At 41.9% G+C, this 17,750-nt stretch overlaps 2 protein-coding genes across 5 annotated transcripts in view; one reads left to right on the plus strand and one right to left on the minus strand.

Moving 5' to 3' along the window:
• Nucleotides 1-17,750, minus strand: part of LOC111260135 (solute carrier family 25 member 32) — a 99,786-nt gene that overhangs the window by 28,629 nt on the left and 53,407 nt on the right. The window contains exons 4-5 of one of the 4 annotated variants that reach the window (XM_086968176.1): nucleotides 15,378-15,444; nucleotides 7,709-10,546 (exon numbers count right to left, since the gene is read on the minus strand). The exons of 2 other annotated variants lie outside the window; for them this stretch is intronic. In XM_086968176.1, coding sequence (XP_086824302.1) covers nucleotides 10,529-10,546; nucleotides 15,378-15,444 — 85 coding nt within the window. In that variant the 3' untranslated portion in view covers nucleotides 7,709-10,528. Of the gene's footprint in view, nucleotides 1-7,708; nucleotides 10,547-15,377; nucleotides 15,445-17,750 lie in introns of those variants that run through there. One more of the 4 variants, XM_086968175.1, reaches the window with a different exon arrangement.
• tyn (trynity) overlaps nucleotides 15,773-17,750 on the plus strand; it is a 68,930-nt gene continuing 66,952 nt past the window's right edge. Inside the window, exon 1 of the mRNA XM_022832646.2 lies at nucleotides 15,773-17,336. Within this exon, the coding sequence (XP_022688381.1) occupies nucleotides 17,334-17,336 (3 nt within the window). The 5' untranslated portion in view covers nucleotides 15,773-17,333. The remainder of the gene's footprint in view (nucleotides 17,337-17,750) is intronic.

Below are 17,750 nucleotides of genomic sequence, written 5' to 3' on the forward strand. Positions count from 1 at the left end.
AGATTTCGGTCAAATGTGCTCTATGGCTAAACTCAGTTTGTGGTGATGACGCTCGATATATTCATTCAGAGTAACGACCCAGCTCAACCGATTGAGCCGTTATACCGATGCATTCACTGCAACATCGTATCGATGACGTATAATAAATAGCAGTCACCATACTAATCGATTTTCGAGAAGGAGAGGCTGTGCTGGAAGCTGCCTTCTATTGCCATTCCGGTTCTTCAAGATTCCTGCGGGCCTCAGATAAAAAAAAAGGCACATCCGTACATACATTAAGTTGTCCATGGTAATACTAGTACATGGAATAGTGACTTTCTTTCCAATCTGTTACGGTAACAACGCCGCTGATTCAGCTGCCGCAACTCGCTGCAATAGACACAACTCGCAGTTTATATCGATCGCAGTCTGCCCGGCTGTCAGCGTCCCCTTTATTTTCACTAGAGCAGTAGGGCATTTCGTGATGCTTGACTTCCTCCTATGCTCTTTCTTTCGATCTCGTTTGCTCTTTGGATTCCCCTATCTACGTAGATTTTAAATAAGCACTCTTCGCTGGAGTAACCTCGAGGAGCCGCCCATAATCGACGCTGACCGCTCGTCAGCCAGCCGATCCAAAAGCTACGAACGAAAAATCCGATTTTCTATCGAATTGATCCATTATACCTATCTATCTATCTATCTATCTATAATCATCTACAAATCCTTACTACTCCTGCTACAATAGTTAACAGCAATGGCGCTTGAAGAGCAATACATCGGCACCACCCATAGGACCCAAATTCGTATATCATAATCTGTAGTGAGAAGCAATGAATGGCATTACACTAGCAATTTGTTTTACTTGCGGCCACCCGAAGTTCTAATATTACCGGTTAGATTAAACTGTTTGAACTACAACGGAGCAATAAATAGAAGCAGAATACTGTTCCCAAATATCGACAACGAGCACCGTTCTATCAAGGACCGCACTTGACGTCTAGCCCTCATCAGGTTTCCTACAAAAGCGATTGTTGTTTTGAGAATAAGCTGTACCTTCCAGGATTTTTTTCACACTGTCCTGTGAATGGGTTTAAAGCGACCGAATTTGTATATGTTGCCCTATGTCTGAGGCGCTTATGAAGGGTCCGGCCGGAAAAATGCTGAATGTTCGCAAATTCAGGCTTAGGCCAGTGCCGCCAAGGCGCATGCGCAGCGTCGTCTGCTTGTAGCGTACTAGCCGAAGAATAGCAGGAGTGCGATACTAATTTTGTATCGAAAATCATGTTCCTAAAAAAAAAACACAATTCGCGAAGACCTCACGGGACCGACCAACAAGCAAAACTGAAAAATAAAGACCTATGAGACTCCTCGTGTCATTCACAAGTTTTATGGAGCCAGAATAACGTCCGTGCTGCTAAGCAGGACATGTCGGATATCAGGCCTTTCTTTTTTACTCAACTGTTCTGTAGTGGTCATCGTTCCAGACAGGTGACGTTAGAGGACCTACCATGGACGAAGCTACTGGCCCTGGGATACAGCGTGTCCGACAAAATATGCCGGCAATTACGCCCAGTTCCTGTGGAAGGGTTATTGAAGTTTAGGTGCTTCCTTTTGAGCATGTAAAGCGATGACAAACGGTCGCCTGAGCGATGTAACATTTAAAAATGAGAACAAAATATACGATTCTAATATTGTGCGCGTATTCGACAAAGGAATATCATTTACTCAAATTCTTTCGAAATTGACACAACAGGACAGCGGCTGATCTGTTGTACGCGCAGGAGTGTGTATGCAGAATTTATATAATTAACATAACATTAATAAAACTAAATAATAAAATATATTATATATAAAATAATGAAACACAGGTAAAGCATATTGCGAGAGTTCTCAAAGGGGCGTTCACGGGGGTCCTACCTAACATAACACAGCATCAATGGTTACGTAGAAAATTGCGCAATAAAGCATAGAGTACCGTTTATCAAACGTAGAGCAAAGCAATTAAATCCGCAATTTAGTTGCCGGTGACAACGTTTATATAACGATAAATATTTATCTATTATAAACGAAATACAAGAAGATCAACATAGCGAAAGACGCTCGTTCGGGCTCCAAAAGGGCAATGGTATAGGAACGATTCATTGAAAACTAGCAAAACCAGGCCATTTTTGACGGACTCGCTCCAGATCCAGCATGGCCACGTTAAACTGTCGACAATAAACAGTTGTATGGGTAGACCCATAGGAAACGTAGCCTCCCATGTCGCCGTGTGAAGCTCATAATGTTAGAGACATAATCTAGCCTGTAATGTGGTGTTATACAAATCTCAGTTGTCTTCTGGATTTTTGTTGATTTAATCTCAATCCTGTATAAAAATATAGCATAAAATGTTATTTTGTCTACGCAAGTTTTCGCGGACGATGTTATCTGGTCCCTACTCTGAAAGAGGATAGATTACAATTGTTGTTATGTTACAATGTTGTACATTGCCATGGTGTGCACCTTAATCTATTTTCCTCGTTCACAGTTCAGTGATTGTGATCAAGTTTATATAATTTAATATTGTAAAAAACGTTAAAATAGCTCTTTGTATTCGAAGCATCTTCGATTCGTCTCGTTGGATAATTTATCTCTGCTAACTAAATGATCAAACGGACGGATGGTCCGTCGATAAGGACATCGAATTAGAGATGACTCGTTTTCCGGTTACCGTCCGCGCAACAACGAAAAGGTAGCTGATACGTCGTCGATGCGGAATTAATGTCTTTGATCAGTGTAAGGGGGCTATCCTTCATTTTACGACCAAACAGATCGAAGTTTCAAGCCATTGCCATAGTTCAATCATTTGTCTTCTTCCGATCGTTTCACATAATCTAGTTTTTGCTTTTTCGCGCACAGACAGACAGACAGCGCCATAATCCAGCGCCCTCTCCCCTTTTTTTTATTTACAAAACGGCGTTCGAGTATCATCATCATCATCCTCTATCCCAGTTTAATGCGCTTACTTATAACCTAGAATAAAGACTAATGAGACGGACCATCGTACAGCGCATTTCTGACTTATTAACAATGCGTAGTGCTAATTAAAACCAATTCCGTTGTTTATCAGAACGGTTATTAACGGACGGACAAACAAAATATTTGAGTAAGGTAAACGGCACCTTAGCCTTTGTGTCAGCTATCCAAGCCAATCGAACAAATTCTCTTACAGAATTTGTCAAAGCTCTTACATATCCACTAATGCCGCGGAAATACTGCAATGATGCTACTTACATAGCAACTGGGTCCGAGTCTGACCCGATGCACACGGCATTAACAACGCTAGTACGGGCGGGTGGGGGTATTCAGAGAGGTGTGTGGGGAATGAGTAGTGACCGTCCTAGATTCAATTGGCAAAAGTAAGGGAAGGATTGTTAGACTACGCCGACGACACTTCCTTGCCTGCGTACCCGCACGGCAACTACAGCCAGAGTCCTTGCTGCGGCCTGAGCGGAACATCACAAAATTTGATTGTTGTTATTTGTTTATATGACTACTGTTGACTCTCAATGTGACAACAGCGATAGATGAATGGTCCTTGTATTACCAATCAAATCTAATAATGGACACAAAATCGATGGTTCTAGCTCTTTGACTGCTGATGCGACCCATCGTTGACATTGTTTTTACCGTTGGATCGACGTAACGTGGTTCAGTGGCACTGTGTCGCCCTTGGTTCTGTCGGAAACTAATAAGGAACAAAAAGCGTAAGCGAAAGACCCTTAAGTTCCATTGCGTTATGTTGTACTTAGCTGGCATACAATAAGGGCATTGTAACTTCTTCGCTGTGTGATTTCCAATGCATAAGACGCCCGCTCTCTTCAGTAAAACCAAAAAAGCAGATAAAATCCAGCTGCCAGGAACTTTCCTGTACTCGCGACGCTTTTCGCTAGCTTTGCCTGTTATGTGATTTCATGCTGCTTTTATTTATGCACATTATTTCACATATTGAACAACCGGTTCTTCCCAGACCCATACATACCAGTGGCAGCCCGTTTTTGCACAGACCCAACCATACATAGGCACTTATTAGCCTTTAATCCATGTTAAAAGTACAATGGAACGGCTTGACTACGGAAAAGGCTCGCAAGAGGCCGTAAGTCGGCTGCTGCGGAAGTCTTCCGAGTCCAAACTGCATCCGGCCTGATTTGCAGCGATGCTTTAAAGCTGCCGCCGTTCCTGTTATAGTTTTGCTTGTGGTCGCCATGAATAGAGTAACTCTTCTCGAAGGCCGTTGCTGCTTTCTCGCCTCTCGGTCGTCTAGCAATGACTATACAGTGAACACATAGTGAGTATTGTGGCATCTTAGAAAAATAAAACTAGAAAATGTATTTTAAAAAATCAACTCAACGACTCGGCTTCATAATCTTGGTATTGTTGCTTAGTGTAATTTGCAGGCTTAGAAAAAGGTGTCGGCTATCTGAAGAGGCTTGCCCTTGTTATTAGACGTTTACGCTAGCTATGCTTCCACTGAAACAACAGTCCAGACAAAGTGTGTTTCCCGTACATATTTCATGCGGGAACTATATAGTGCACGAAACGGTCTTATTCAACTCATAGAAAACACATGTCTAGGAACAAATGAAGCTTATTTAATATTATCTAATCGATTCGTTTGACATATTGCAGAAGCTCGTCGGATCAGTAACGCAGCGCTCGCAGACCCATACATTTGCCTTCATGTTGGAATGTGTTGCAGGGCGTTATTTCTCTTTATGGAGTGTCTATCTTCCCATAATAAATAGTTCTATCGAACTATTTGTATATGCTGTCATAACCTGATACCTTTGTACAACTCCTGCTAGCACAAATCGATGGCACAAAAGATATTGCCAAAGCTTTTGCGAACGGCTAACGTACATCGGAAGACATATAACAAATACATGTTTTATATGTGTACATACAGATGACATGTTTGTATTATTTCTACGCTACAATAGACGAACGGTGGCGGTGATAATGGTATTCTGAACGCCGGATGTGTTATAATCCAACCAAGCTTCGTTTTCACTGACCGCCCTAGTGAAAATGATGTTTGTCAGCTTTGGACCGATGGCAGCGAAACGTTAAAATACCGTTCCATTTTCGGTACCAGAAATTAGCTCCACATATATACCGAACAATAACAATATATATGCAGCTATCCATATCTTGAGCTGTTCTTACTTTATCTATTAACTGCTTTGGTAGAATAGTAACTACGTTTCCTTTATTCCGGTCATTATTTTATTGTGTAATATAAGTATAACTGTTCTACTTCCTATTAACTGAATAACTCAACTAATGACTGAGTGAGTTCAATTGTTATCTCTATTGCTTTTAGCGCCTTCGATACGATGGTAACCTGCAACAGTTATCGTGGCTGCCGTTGAAAATTACGCAACAATCAGCGTACCTATTGGTATATAGAAGTGATTAGAAAAATAATACCATTTCGTTACCTTCGTCGTTAATCAAGCTTGTGCAGTTCGGGCGACAAGTAACAGCAGCAGCAGCAGCAAGGCCCCGTTTAAGCTCTTCCTTCCTGCGTGATTTTTTTCCGTTTTGTACACCCGTCATGGATATGATGGTCAGCACCGTGACCCTGCAGGGTCCCCGCGTAAGGGCGTATGCAGAACTACACAAGAGCAGACATTTGCACGAGGTTAAGAAGCCAGGAAGGCAGGTGCTATCGAATCTTGATTTTGATTGCTCCTGTTAAATATTTTCGTCTGGATTTTGTTTCAGTAAGCGAAATCGTTTCTAGACGTCACTGATTCCTCTGGAGGGGGCCTTGCTTTTTCCGAACAGGACTTATTGTGCACAGTCGAGCCGTTCTACGTTGACGTCGAAATGCTCAGTGCACTCACCCTTCGAAATCCAACTAATATAAACGCTTATGTTCTTACAAAGACTTATGTAGGCGAAAAAATTCACAGAAAAAAACATAGACGCAAAATACTGAGTCATTGCGTCTTCGTTCCTGTACACCCCGCAGAATATCGTCAGATTTATCTTTAGTGTCTGATTGATAAAAAGTAGCGAACTTTTGTATGCCATAAAATCATTGTGTGCTATACGCAAAAGTAAATCAACAAATTTCCTTAGACATTATTGAACGCACGGCGTGATCGTCCTATTCGATAGAAGTAATTGTTTTCAGGACCATCAAAGATGAGGGGAATTCAATAAAAAAAAAAAACGATCGGCCCACGTTTATTCTTCACGCTTTGTTGCTTACGTAAGTTTGATCCCATTCAGTTATACTCAGGATACATCCACTGCATTTACTTGACTTATGGTGCTAAGCTAATGTACGGTCAGAGCATAGGGTGTGCTACTTTGGACGCATCTTACGAAAAATACCTCAAAATAGACCACATCAAAAGCAGATAAGATAAAACACAGCCCATAAAATCATGAGTTATGATTTAAAAACGCTTTACAAAAGGTCATTTTAGAATCACTATTTTGCGTCTATGTTCGTTTCTGTGAATTTTTTGGCCTACATACCCACTGCACGTAAAGTTCCTTTGAACAAAGTAGTACCGTTCTAATAGTCATCCAAGATTCCTAAGCTGATTCCGCCTTTCCATTGCAAGTAATCTTTATTGAAACAATCTCGTATCTATTGCAAGCAAGCCTACCATAGACTCGACTGAAAATTCTTTCGAAGGCATATACTAATGTGCACGTAATAAAACCAAAATTTATCCTCCTTTTGTATTCTATTAAAAAATGTATAAATAATAACATTTATCAACACTTCTGACAGAACATTTCGATGCGGACAGTTCTTTCTGATGTAATAGATGACGACACTGATACGCCATTAAGCAGGGGACCAACGTAATACTTTAATAAAAAATGGCCAGCACTTGTCAGGGGAACGATTCATGTGAACGATCTACAGCGTGGCTACGGGCGGAACAAGCGTCGTGCCAGCAGGTGAAATGGCCCATTAAGAGGCAGCATGAGAACGGTGCACGCAAATGACTCGTCGTGTTATCGTCAACGGGTACAGTTTTTACCTGACTGTGAGCACGACGTCAGCATAGCGTGCATATACGCGTCCTCTGAGTGGCCCCATATAAAGTTCGAGCGTTTAACGTTCGAACAATCCAGTGTATACTCATATAAAAATCAGCCTAATGCTTTTAAGACTAGTCGTTGATAAGGTGTTAGGGTAATCTACTTGATTTATTTCCAAACTCAACAAATGGTGCTCGTCGAAGTCGTTCTTAATCAAACGCTGGACTCGTAAGGAGATACAGCAAGCAACTCTCCCATATCGTCCCGAATGTAGGGTTGCTTCTCAAGAAACAAAGGAATGTTATTTAGACCGCAGTGCGTAAACAAAATAACCTTATTTCTTTTAAGAAACCCCGTTGCAGACAGACAGACTTTTTTCAACTGTTGCTCCATTGTCTGAACGCCCCATACCTTCAGTACTTGATCAGATGGCCCCAGACGTCGATGTTCCATCAGTCCACGGTTGTTATAAGTGTAACAAATACATTGTTCGTATTGCAGAGTGGAGCGATGGAGGGAGTGGGAAATTTAAATGCGGATAGCCATTCTCAAAGCTGTGATAGTTCGAGTAAAATCGGATTGTTTGAATGTTCTGTTTTCGTTTTCTATGAAAGGAAATGTTTTACGAATTCCAACTTTAATAGCAACTTAACGCTAAGTAAGAGATACAAAACGACACTCAGGCACAAAGTGAATCATTTATTATCCTATCCGGCAAATGTTAAGACCGTTACCGTTTTAGTGGCATTAAGGCAAAGCACTAGGCAAAATTTCCTACGATATCCGAGGATGTGAGCGAACCCGCGCACGTAATCGTGCAGGAGTAACGTGTTTTCATTGGAAATCTATTGTAGCCATATCTAAACCTAAATCGCTCTATTATAGTGTGTTAGATAATGGAGTTAGCTAATCTAGCAGCCGTTCATCCTATTCCGATCGTGCATGCGGTACTACTGAAACAATTGATACCAGCTTTGTTGAATGCTTTCGAGAGGTAGATAGCCAATGGGGCCGTACTGGTTTGCTTATATCAAGTTTGACACCAATCTCGACTAGACTAAGCATCTACATCTAGGTACACTGCTAAGACGCGCCTAGTTGAATGAAAAAGCCACGCAGTCCACCGAGCACGTAGTACGAATAGATGGTAAATCTTTTCAGTCTGAGATAATGGTCACCTTACGGGATCATGGAACACTAGGCAGCAGTGTAGAGTTAATGTCATGCAATTGCACGATACGGCACCCGACAGGGTGATTATTGGTGTACAGAAGATTGTCGTGTGTAGCTAAATGCTATATTAGGCCAAAACCATTTTCTACGAACTGTTATTAACGTCATGCGTTCTAATTTTTAGCTACACATAAAGTAGGACTCGGGCCTTGCAGACAACAGAAGCTGGACATATTGAAAATAGATTCGTTGCGCTGATAGCAATAGATAGACAATTTAAGTAGACGTTTATGGCAAATTATTCCAAGGTACTTCCAGCATGCCTTGAGTGGGCACGACGTGCATGGTGTTTTAGAATCATCATATGCAATCCGTGCAGTGATATTGGTCTATAAACAGACTTATGGCGAAATTTTTTCAGGGGGGGGGGGGGGGGGGGCACACAATTAAGCTGATTATCCTAGTCTGATGACGTAGCCGTTGCAGTTATCGTATTGGAAAGAAACTCTTCCTATTGGCGTCGTTTCTAAGTATCGAAAGATGCTATTCTGCTGAGAAGGGCAGGCAGTAAGGTTCCGTTTGGTAAGTTACTGGGCACCAGCGAACGATAAAGTTCGGCGTATGGTAGCGTTCGTTATCAGCATCGTTATTTTTTAGGCTGTGATCAAATCGTGACGGTACTCACACAAACGCACGCTCACATCAGCAGCAGTAATGGCCTGTTAGCAATATGCCGCACCAATAGACGCTGCCATTTCCCTTCACCATTTACAAATTGGGACGCACTGTAATGCTCTTGTGCGCGAAGGTAATTTACTTCTATGATTGTATGTATTTAACGGTTATATCTTGTTTTGCGTCTCGTACATAAGAGAAAGTCGTCGTCGTCGTCGTCGTCGAGGGCAACGAAAGTTTCCTCCGCGTAGCCATCGGTTCGTTATTCTATAATTTTTACGATATTGATTTGCAGTTATAATCACATACAATGCAGTAGACACTGGAGGGAATCAAGGAGGCGATGTGAGAGTCCACTCAGCAGCGGCCATTTATATCATCTATCACTACCATCACGACGATGATTATTACCATCGGCATCAACAACAGTAGCAGAAATAGCAGTAAGCCAGTTAATGACGAATATATTCCATCGTCATCACCATTCGCATAACAGCAGCATTGTTAGAGCAGTTTTTTGACCGAAATTGAGCTCGAGCCTGGAGAAAACTGTCGAATTTTTACGTTTTGTTCTTATTTAGTCGGCCAGCGAGTCGCTAGAGTCCAGAGTTTCATTGATTTACTGCGAAGAAAACATATGGTTAGGTACCTCTCTGATTGATCGCACAGCTCATCTTCCGATCTTCTGGGTGAGTTACTCCTCTGCGCTGATAGAATGCTCTACATTTCGATGACAAATCAACTTTCAGAACTTCGTGGGGCCACTTTTTCTCATAGCTACGACAACAAAGCACACAAAAAGCACGCGCGTCATCGAACGGTTCCATCGTTCCACGTGCAACTGCTATCTGCGTCAATGATATCTGTTGCAGAAGTGTAACGGCGAACGGCCACAATGGCAGTGGGTGTCAGTCATATTGATCTGTTTCGGAGTAGACACGATGTCACCTTGAGTAGCTACTGTGTCGTTGACTGGTAGCTGTAGCTGCTTGCCTTCTTGTCCTATTCTGTCAGCCAGACCCTGGCTGTGGTAACTTACCAATCTGCCAATAGGATCCTGCATTGGCCCGCGTGCATCACCGCCAATGATCACAATAGTCGCGCTCTCAAGACTTCCACAAAGGCCGCTTCTACTGCTGGCGCTGAAAATGACGGCGGCGCCTCTAGCAATAACAGTAGCGGTTATTCGTTTCGTGCGCTAACGTCGCGCTTGGGCTCACATCGGGTACAACAGCAGTTGTGGCGGCGGCCACAGCGATACGAACGTTCAGTAGTAATAGTACTGGCACCACCTGAGGCATCCCCAACAAACGCCTCATCTAACGAACGGACGACAACAACAATAGCTACTATGATAACGTCGAATTTAGCCGACAAATCTAGCACCGAGAAGTCATCGTCCCGTACACGTATCCGTTCGTACTATCAACTCCTCTCCACGCTATGCGGCAATCCACCACTCTCGTTGGGCAACGGGATCGACGGGAAACCGTTCTGGTAAACTCCAGCCCACCGGAGCTTGACACCGAACAATTAAGCTTTAAGGCATTAAGACGATTAGTTGTCACTGGCGGAATTTAAGAGGCGCATCGCATCGGATGTCCGTGATTCTGCTACGGTGGGTGGTGGTCTGGGTCTGGGCCTGGGCATCTCAATAAATGTCACCGACCTTTTAAGAAAAAAAGTGAAATAAACGTGTGCGTTAACTTTGTGTGTGTTCATTTGGTTAAATTTTAGAGCTTTACAGAGGAATAGGTTTTGTAGAGACCTCAAACCACTATAAACAAGTGTGTTTATATCAGCTATGCGGGTGATTAAAAATGTTACTCATTGTCAAAGATCAAGAGGGTTGACTTTATATGTTTATTGGCTTTTGTCTCTGACTTAAGATTTGTGATAGTGTTTGTTTAAAAGTTTGCTATAATGCAGCAGGTGCGTCGACGACATGGACGTATCTACCTTTTTTTTCCTATGTATAATTACGATAAGCGTTCAAAAAGTGGACGAAGACACACACTTCCCAATCGATATAACTTGAGAATTTACGCTCTGCATACGTTAGTTAGAACGTTGTGAAAGCTATATGAGTCCACTAATAAATGAACAGATATAGTGAGGTGATAACAGCTAGTTAGCTCATACATCACGCCTTGAGGGCTGCCGCTGTCTATCTAGATCCATGCTTGCAGATTGGGACTAGTACGAGTAAAAAAATAATGATACTTTATCTATGTCATCATATTGGACAAACGTGATTTTTCTATTCTCCTGTCGCGTAGTACTCGCTGTTGGCACAGGCAGACATACTATCAATGATAATAGAAAAAGCCCTATCAATCGTTACCACCGTAAGCCGGGATTCATAGCTTTCACTACATTTGTGCTGCAACCGTACGGCTAAGTAAATCGTCGAAAAAAGAATCTTCCAACTACCTAAATCGTTCATATAATCTTCAGAATGTGGTGTTTTTTTGCGCGTCTGTGTGTGTAGATCGGTGAAAACAGCAAAGGATGAAGCGTGGTTTTCTGATGATATTCTTAGCGAGAAAATAAGCTGTTCTACTTTGTCCTTACTAAATACACAGTTCAGAGCAACACTGTCGAAGCTGTTATCAACATTTAGTTAGATACAAAATCGTAGGAGGTTAACGTTCCTATATAAATTCGAAGTTATGCCTGGCTATGATTATTTATTTTCGTGTCAGAATTTTTACTATGGCTGCATTCAATAATGTTTTTATATGCTTAACTAAACAGCAATATTTATTCATATCGAAATTATTACTCGTTTTATGTTTGTGTTAAAAAGTATTTTTTAATCCTTTCCTCGGTCAATTTATTAAGAATTGAGCTCATGTTTAGTCAAGATAATTATAGTATCGTTACTCCACGCCACGTAAACGTTTCAGTAGCTATCGTTATCGCTATTAAAGAAAAGTGTGAAATCACTTTTTGTCCACAAATAATAAGGGGTCTATTGAATGAGACGGGTTTAAAGCCCTCGAACTCCGCGCTCAAGTCTTAGAGTCAGAGATTTTTCTAATTTTTCAATTTCAAAACACGCGGCATCGAATAGCTACTACATTTCAGGACGACGTTAGCTACTTAATTGAGTTCGGAGCGTTCCACGGTCCCAAGAACGACAAATCGAGAATTAGTTGGTGCTCCAAACAGTGGTGACGAGGAAAACAATGTACAATACGAGGGCTGACTACTGGCCACGTGTAAATATTTTCAAATTATTTAATACAAAACCTCTATACAAGCACAACTGTTAGTCCTCCCTCCAAACTCGCGTCCTCTGCGTTGACCCCCTGACAGCTGCTGTTCTACTAGAAACAGAGGCTATAATAATTGTCTCGATTGGGAGGGAGTCGTGTAGTATCGTTCGTAACAAGTATAACCTCCTAGTAGAGATAAACTAGCTTTTCATAGCCTTGTCCTCTTTAGATACATCTTGTACCATCTGGTGAAAAAGTCCTCACCCATACGCCAACTAAGCTTAGAGCAAAAGGCAAAAATGTAATCCCAAACTCTTTGGCCTTACGAAATGTTCCCTTCTGCTATTAACTGCAGTCCGCGATAATATTGAAATGGTATCTTATCAACGCGGAATGTAAAATCAATTTCTTCATTTACCACTACATCGATTTCAGGTATATGACTTTTGTGTGCTAATCTCGCGTAAGCACTAGCAATTGAATGCCAGCATTTTTAGAACACCTCACACTGTTTCTCTACATAGAAAAAGTATAAGTAGGAAGATATCATGTTGAATCTTGGACGAGGTGCCTGAGGCATTTACAAACACTCTGAAGTACTTTTATTACCTCTCCATCTTTAGAGTGAATTACACGGAAGCCTTTTAGAAAGTTACCGGCTAACAGCTGAGCAAACGACCGTTTTATTAACAGCGCTCCCGTATTGCACAACTAGTACTCATCAAAATACTTATCAAATTGAAGTTAGTTCGAGATAACAGCACGCCGAAGGGATTATTCACGTCTCCCTTTACTTGCGCTATTAAGGATGAAAGTTTTTTTGCGAATTTCTCTTATATTTACGGGTACTGAAACGAATGTTCTATCTTTTGGATATTGATGCGATAAGACGTACCGTTAAGGCCTGCCAGATCTTCAAAATCGGTTTTTAGGGTCGTCTCCATTTCTGCGCCCAACTAACTATATAATAACTACGTATGATTAACTGTGCGTGTGCAGTTTTCTACAGGCTAGTTATAGATACGTTGACGGTCGAAATGTATAAAATTAAGGAAATTTGCCTTGAAACTAATTTTCTCGTAACAAGTATGCTAAATTTCTTATAAATGTGCCAACAGAAAAGAAATTTCCTTATAGATAACTGCTGTTGTAACATAGCAATTCAAGTTTGTTAATGTATAGTATAGGGACTAGCACATTTGTTTTTGGTCGCTGTCTGTGACTGGGGTAAAATTTTGATATTTCCATCGATGAAAGAAATTTGCGTGAGTGTTACATAATTATCGATGTTTAGGCACCGTTTGTATATTCGCAAGATTAAGTGATGCAAATTTTATTCTCACAGAATATTGCTCAGGGGTGACAGCATTAAATGCGCATGCGTCAAATCCTTTGGCGTTTTTAGCGCCATCATGTACAATAAGTCCTTGTTCCGGGTCGGTTGGACTTGGTCCTCAGACGCGTTGGACGCTCTATAATGCTTGCTTAAATAGTTCTCAGGGAGGCGACAGACTCTGCCGAATTTAATATATTAATATATGTTTTGATTCTATACATTGTAGTGACTTGAATCGTTCAGCGCGTGTAGGACTGCGACGGTTTATACTGCATGCTATAATGTAAAGACCAATCCTTATGCCCGTTTTTCCCATTCAGAGCTATGCGCTCCAGCCCAACAGTTTCATGTGTAACTTTTTAGATATTGTAATACACTGAACTCAAACAGATTGTCCAGGTAGCTAGATTTCGTGGAACTATTTGCAAAAATTTCATCTTTTTACGCTTTCGTTTTTCAGCTTTTTCGAGGACGAAAAAGACAACTGAAAACCACAGTAGTGGCGATCGCCACTGGCTGGTAACGGTAGGTGGTGCGTATTTAAATGAACTTCGCCTAGGCTTCTGGGTCTTCGTCTGCTGCAGCTGCCGCTGTATTATGCCGTGATATTTCAGCTCTTGCTGGTCCATTGCACCATCCACGACGGCGATGATGGTGACGCTGCTGGCATGCTGGTTGCCACTGGGCGTTCGATGCAATAATCCGTCTTTCACTGCTTTGGCCGAGCGACAGAAGAGCTTTGTCTCAAACTCGTCACCGTTGCCTGCATTTCTTTTCTTTGTTTTACTGTCTAGTTTCTACACGCACACGCGCACACACACACGCACATACACACACACACACACACACACCCAAAAACACACAGAAACACAAATATACATACACCCAAAAATAAATATATGTTTTGCAAACTACAGGTACTACTTACAACAGCAGCGGTCGATACTCCGAACCGGATGATCAATTAACGACCATAGAAAACAACATTTAAGTTGGTATTATTGCAGTTACGTTGTCTGTTTATGCACGTAGATAGGTGGACTATTAAAGCATTACAAAGATGGCTCAGAAGACTCAGCTGAGACAAAAAAAATTTATAAAAACGCCTAATTTTAAATATTGGGCTATATCTCTTTCTAGCCTATTAAATCTATTATACGAAGTAGCAAACGGAATTATCTAATCTTATATGTCGTAGAAGTAATTTAATGTAATATAGTTTTTATGACAACCGAATCAAGTGCGATGTTTACTGCAAAATTGTTACTAGATGAAATACAGTTAACCTGTATTAAGAATTTAACTAAAAACTTAAACTGCCTAAACGTGCCTCGTTAATGATAAACCTCGAATTTTTTATTGGCATATAGATCGCAATTTGAGCCTATTTGAAGTAACGCCAAAATTCCTTTAAAGGTCTAAAGTCCCGAGGCTTCGATTTGCTCTACCTTTTGATGAGCGTTACTTTATCATGTTATCTGCTATTTATAGTCTTTGTTATGAGCAACAGGCCTAAAAAAGGAACTGGACCACCTAATAATAGAAATTATGACCTTTGTCACTTTATCTGCATAAACACCCACCCTAGAAGTCTATATGTGTATATTTAAAGAGTCTATTTAAAAAAACTTGTGCATATGCATGAGCGTCCCCATAACATATCACAGCCAAATGGTTTATCGTTGAACTATATTGAAGTGGATACTGCGCACCGTAATTGATTACTTATTCTAGAAACAATCTGCCTATTGTAAACTTAAATGCGGGGTCTGTCAGATTCACACGAACGGATTCCTCATTTTCTTCCGGATGTTCTACTAGCAGAACGGGCTATGCACGATCTGAGGACGGACCTACGTGTTGTCGCTTTACCCACAGGTTGTAGATTTAGTCGCGAAATGGCTTTTCTCATACACGTTCCACAATAACCTAAGACCACGTACCTTTCTTCCTTTACGAACACCACGGCAGCGGTGGCGGCGTACCCTCGTATCCGTACGAGAAACGGTACTATAACAAACCAAAATGAACATCGATTATTTATCGTGCTCGGTTCGTCGTCACGGTATCGGGAGCTTCATTAGCCTTCGCAGCCTAAATATGTATTGTTCCATGGCCTTTTGTGCGCTTATTTTATGCTGAATATTAAAAAGAAAAAAAAATTATAAAATATCATCATTTTTCGTTAGTTATTAATCAGCTTTTGTGGATTAAAGCCAAAAGCTGTCCGCTAATTAGCTCCAGCTAGCTTGTGCTCCATCGTTGATTCTGTAGATTAGCGAGAAAATGCATTTTTTTTTTGTGTCTTATTTTTGCATTCCAGATAAAGCGAATTTGTTTTCAGGTAAAACGTTGCTATAGTATGAATAGCCTGTGGCAGCTTTTCACTCACGTTTTTAGTCTTTTTCAGCTTCTGCTCAGGTAAGAACGCTTAAGTGCAATCACAAACTGTAATTGCGTCAATTGCTATAATATAAATACTGCCACGTGAAATTCGTCCGCTATGGCGCGGAAAAAATTAACGTGCACCCGTAGCTGTACCCGCTACATTCGGTTAACATGATTACCTCTATGTAGAGCTTAATTCGTTGTCAATATTCCCACCAGCGTCATCACCGTCATCGTTAATATTATTATTACTACTGCTATATCACTATGAAACCAATTTATGTCACTTCGATTCTTCGAGTAGTAATGACGCCGGCGGCCAAGAACTAATATGCCGACGATCGCGCGGTCAGTTGTCTCCTCCTTCATTGCCATCGCGTCAGCGATCGTGGCGGCGGTAGCGCCAAATAAGCGCCTATGTCTCTGTTCTCCTTTCACCTGGCCCTCATTATCGTCCTCGTAGCCTCTGATGCGATGACTTGCTCTTGTTTTTCGTCATTACTTAATTTTGTTCGTCGGCTAGCACTGTCATTATCAATAGGTGGGTTGGAGTAAACGAGCAGGATTGTCGCAGGGAAACGGAGCAAGAGTTGCGCCTACAACTCACAATGTGGCTCATGTCACAGAATTTCTTGCCGATAGAGAGAGCTGCCCGTAGTAACAGCAGCTGCGGCCGGTAGATTCTATCTGCGACAAGCACGACTATAATAAGAAGGCGGTAACCGGGAGGTGTCCCTCATGAGGCAGAAGAAGACGAAGCCATTCCGCAGGGATTCGAGGAGCTGGAATTCTGCCCCAACTGTGCTTCGCTGTTGACCGACGGCAGCGGCGGTGCAACGGTACCGGCGACGGAACTGTACCGCTGGCGCTGGTGGCCGCCGTGGCGGTAACGACGGCTGCAGTAGCCAATGGTACTCCTACTGGTGTTAATACCGCCTGGTACAGCATGTGGAGAAGCTGAGAAACGCGCATGGGGATGATGACGGCCACAACGCGCTCTAACGATGACGGCCGACGCTGGTCCAGGCGACTTCTTCGTGTAGGATTCCCCTCGCCAGTTGGGCGAGAGAAGCTGCAATGGTGTCTTAAAAGACGTTAAGGTCCCGTTACGCGGAGTCAGAGCTCCGGGAATTGAACCCCAGACGTGTGCAGGTGTGTGTAGTTGTAGGGTATCAATAGAAGATCAACTGCGACTAGTACAACGACAACGGGGCTGTATACTGGCCACAATATTGCGCTTGCAACTTGGTGAGTGGCACAGACGAAAGAATTGCATTTACGGAAACAGTAGACATCTGATTCATAGTGAGACTGGAGTTCCAGTTTTTGCTAACGTTGAGTACGTGAGCACTCATTAGTACGACTGAGTCGTGCATAAGGACATCGCGTAGAAACAGTGATTGTGTCATCTATCCTAGTTGCTGCTGTGCGCTATAAGGACGCAAACGCCGGTGAGCGTGTGCCGGATCGGTTGCAAGATTCGAAGCACCTACAGACACGAAACGGATAAGATGGTGCGTAAACGAATAGAACACTGAGGGAACTCATTCATTCAACGAGTTCCATATTCGCCATGTCACGTAAAACGTGCCTAGGTTTACCATCTGTTTTTTTTTCTTGCTAGATACATTTCCTCTCTGAGCAGAATTTACTCAGTAAAACACAGCTGTTTAAAAGCGCCGTTCGCTGTATTTTTCTAATAAAATCCGTAATACAATATAGTTCTATTTCAAAGAAAAAAAAAAACTGTACTCTACTAGCTACGCTCGAGCAAGTAAGATCCCAAATGAAATGTGCCAGATCTTAAATACTATTATTAACTCTGCGCGAAATCGAAAGTTACATATAAGGCCCCTCGGGTAGAGCTTTCTGACCTTCCACAGTGTAATGTACCGAAACATAATAACAGATTTGTGATAATAATTAAG

The sequence above is a fragment of the Varroa jacobsoni genome, unplaced genomic scaffold (assembly GCF_002532875.2).
Source record: "Varroa jacobsoni isolate VJ856 unplaced genomic scaffold, vjacob_1.0 scaffold_404, whole genome shotgun sequence".
NCBI classification, from domain to species: domain Eukaryota; kingdom Metazoa; phylum Arthropoda; class Arachnida; order Mesostigmata; family Varroidae; genus Varroa; species Varroa jacobsoni.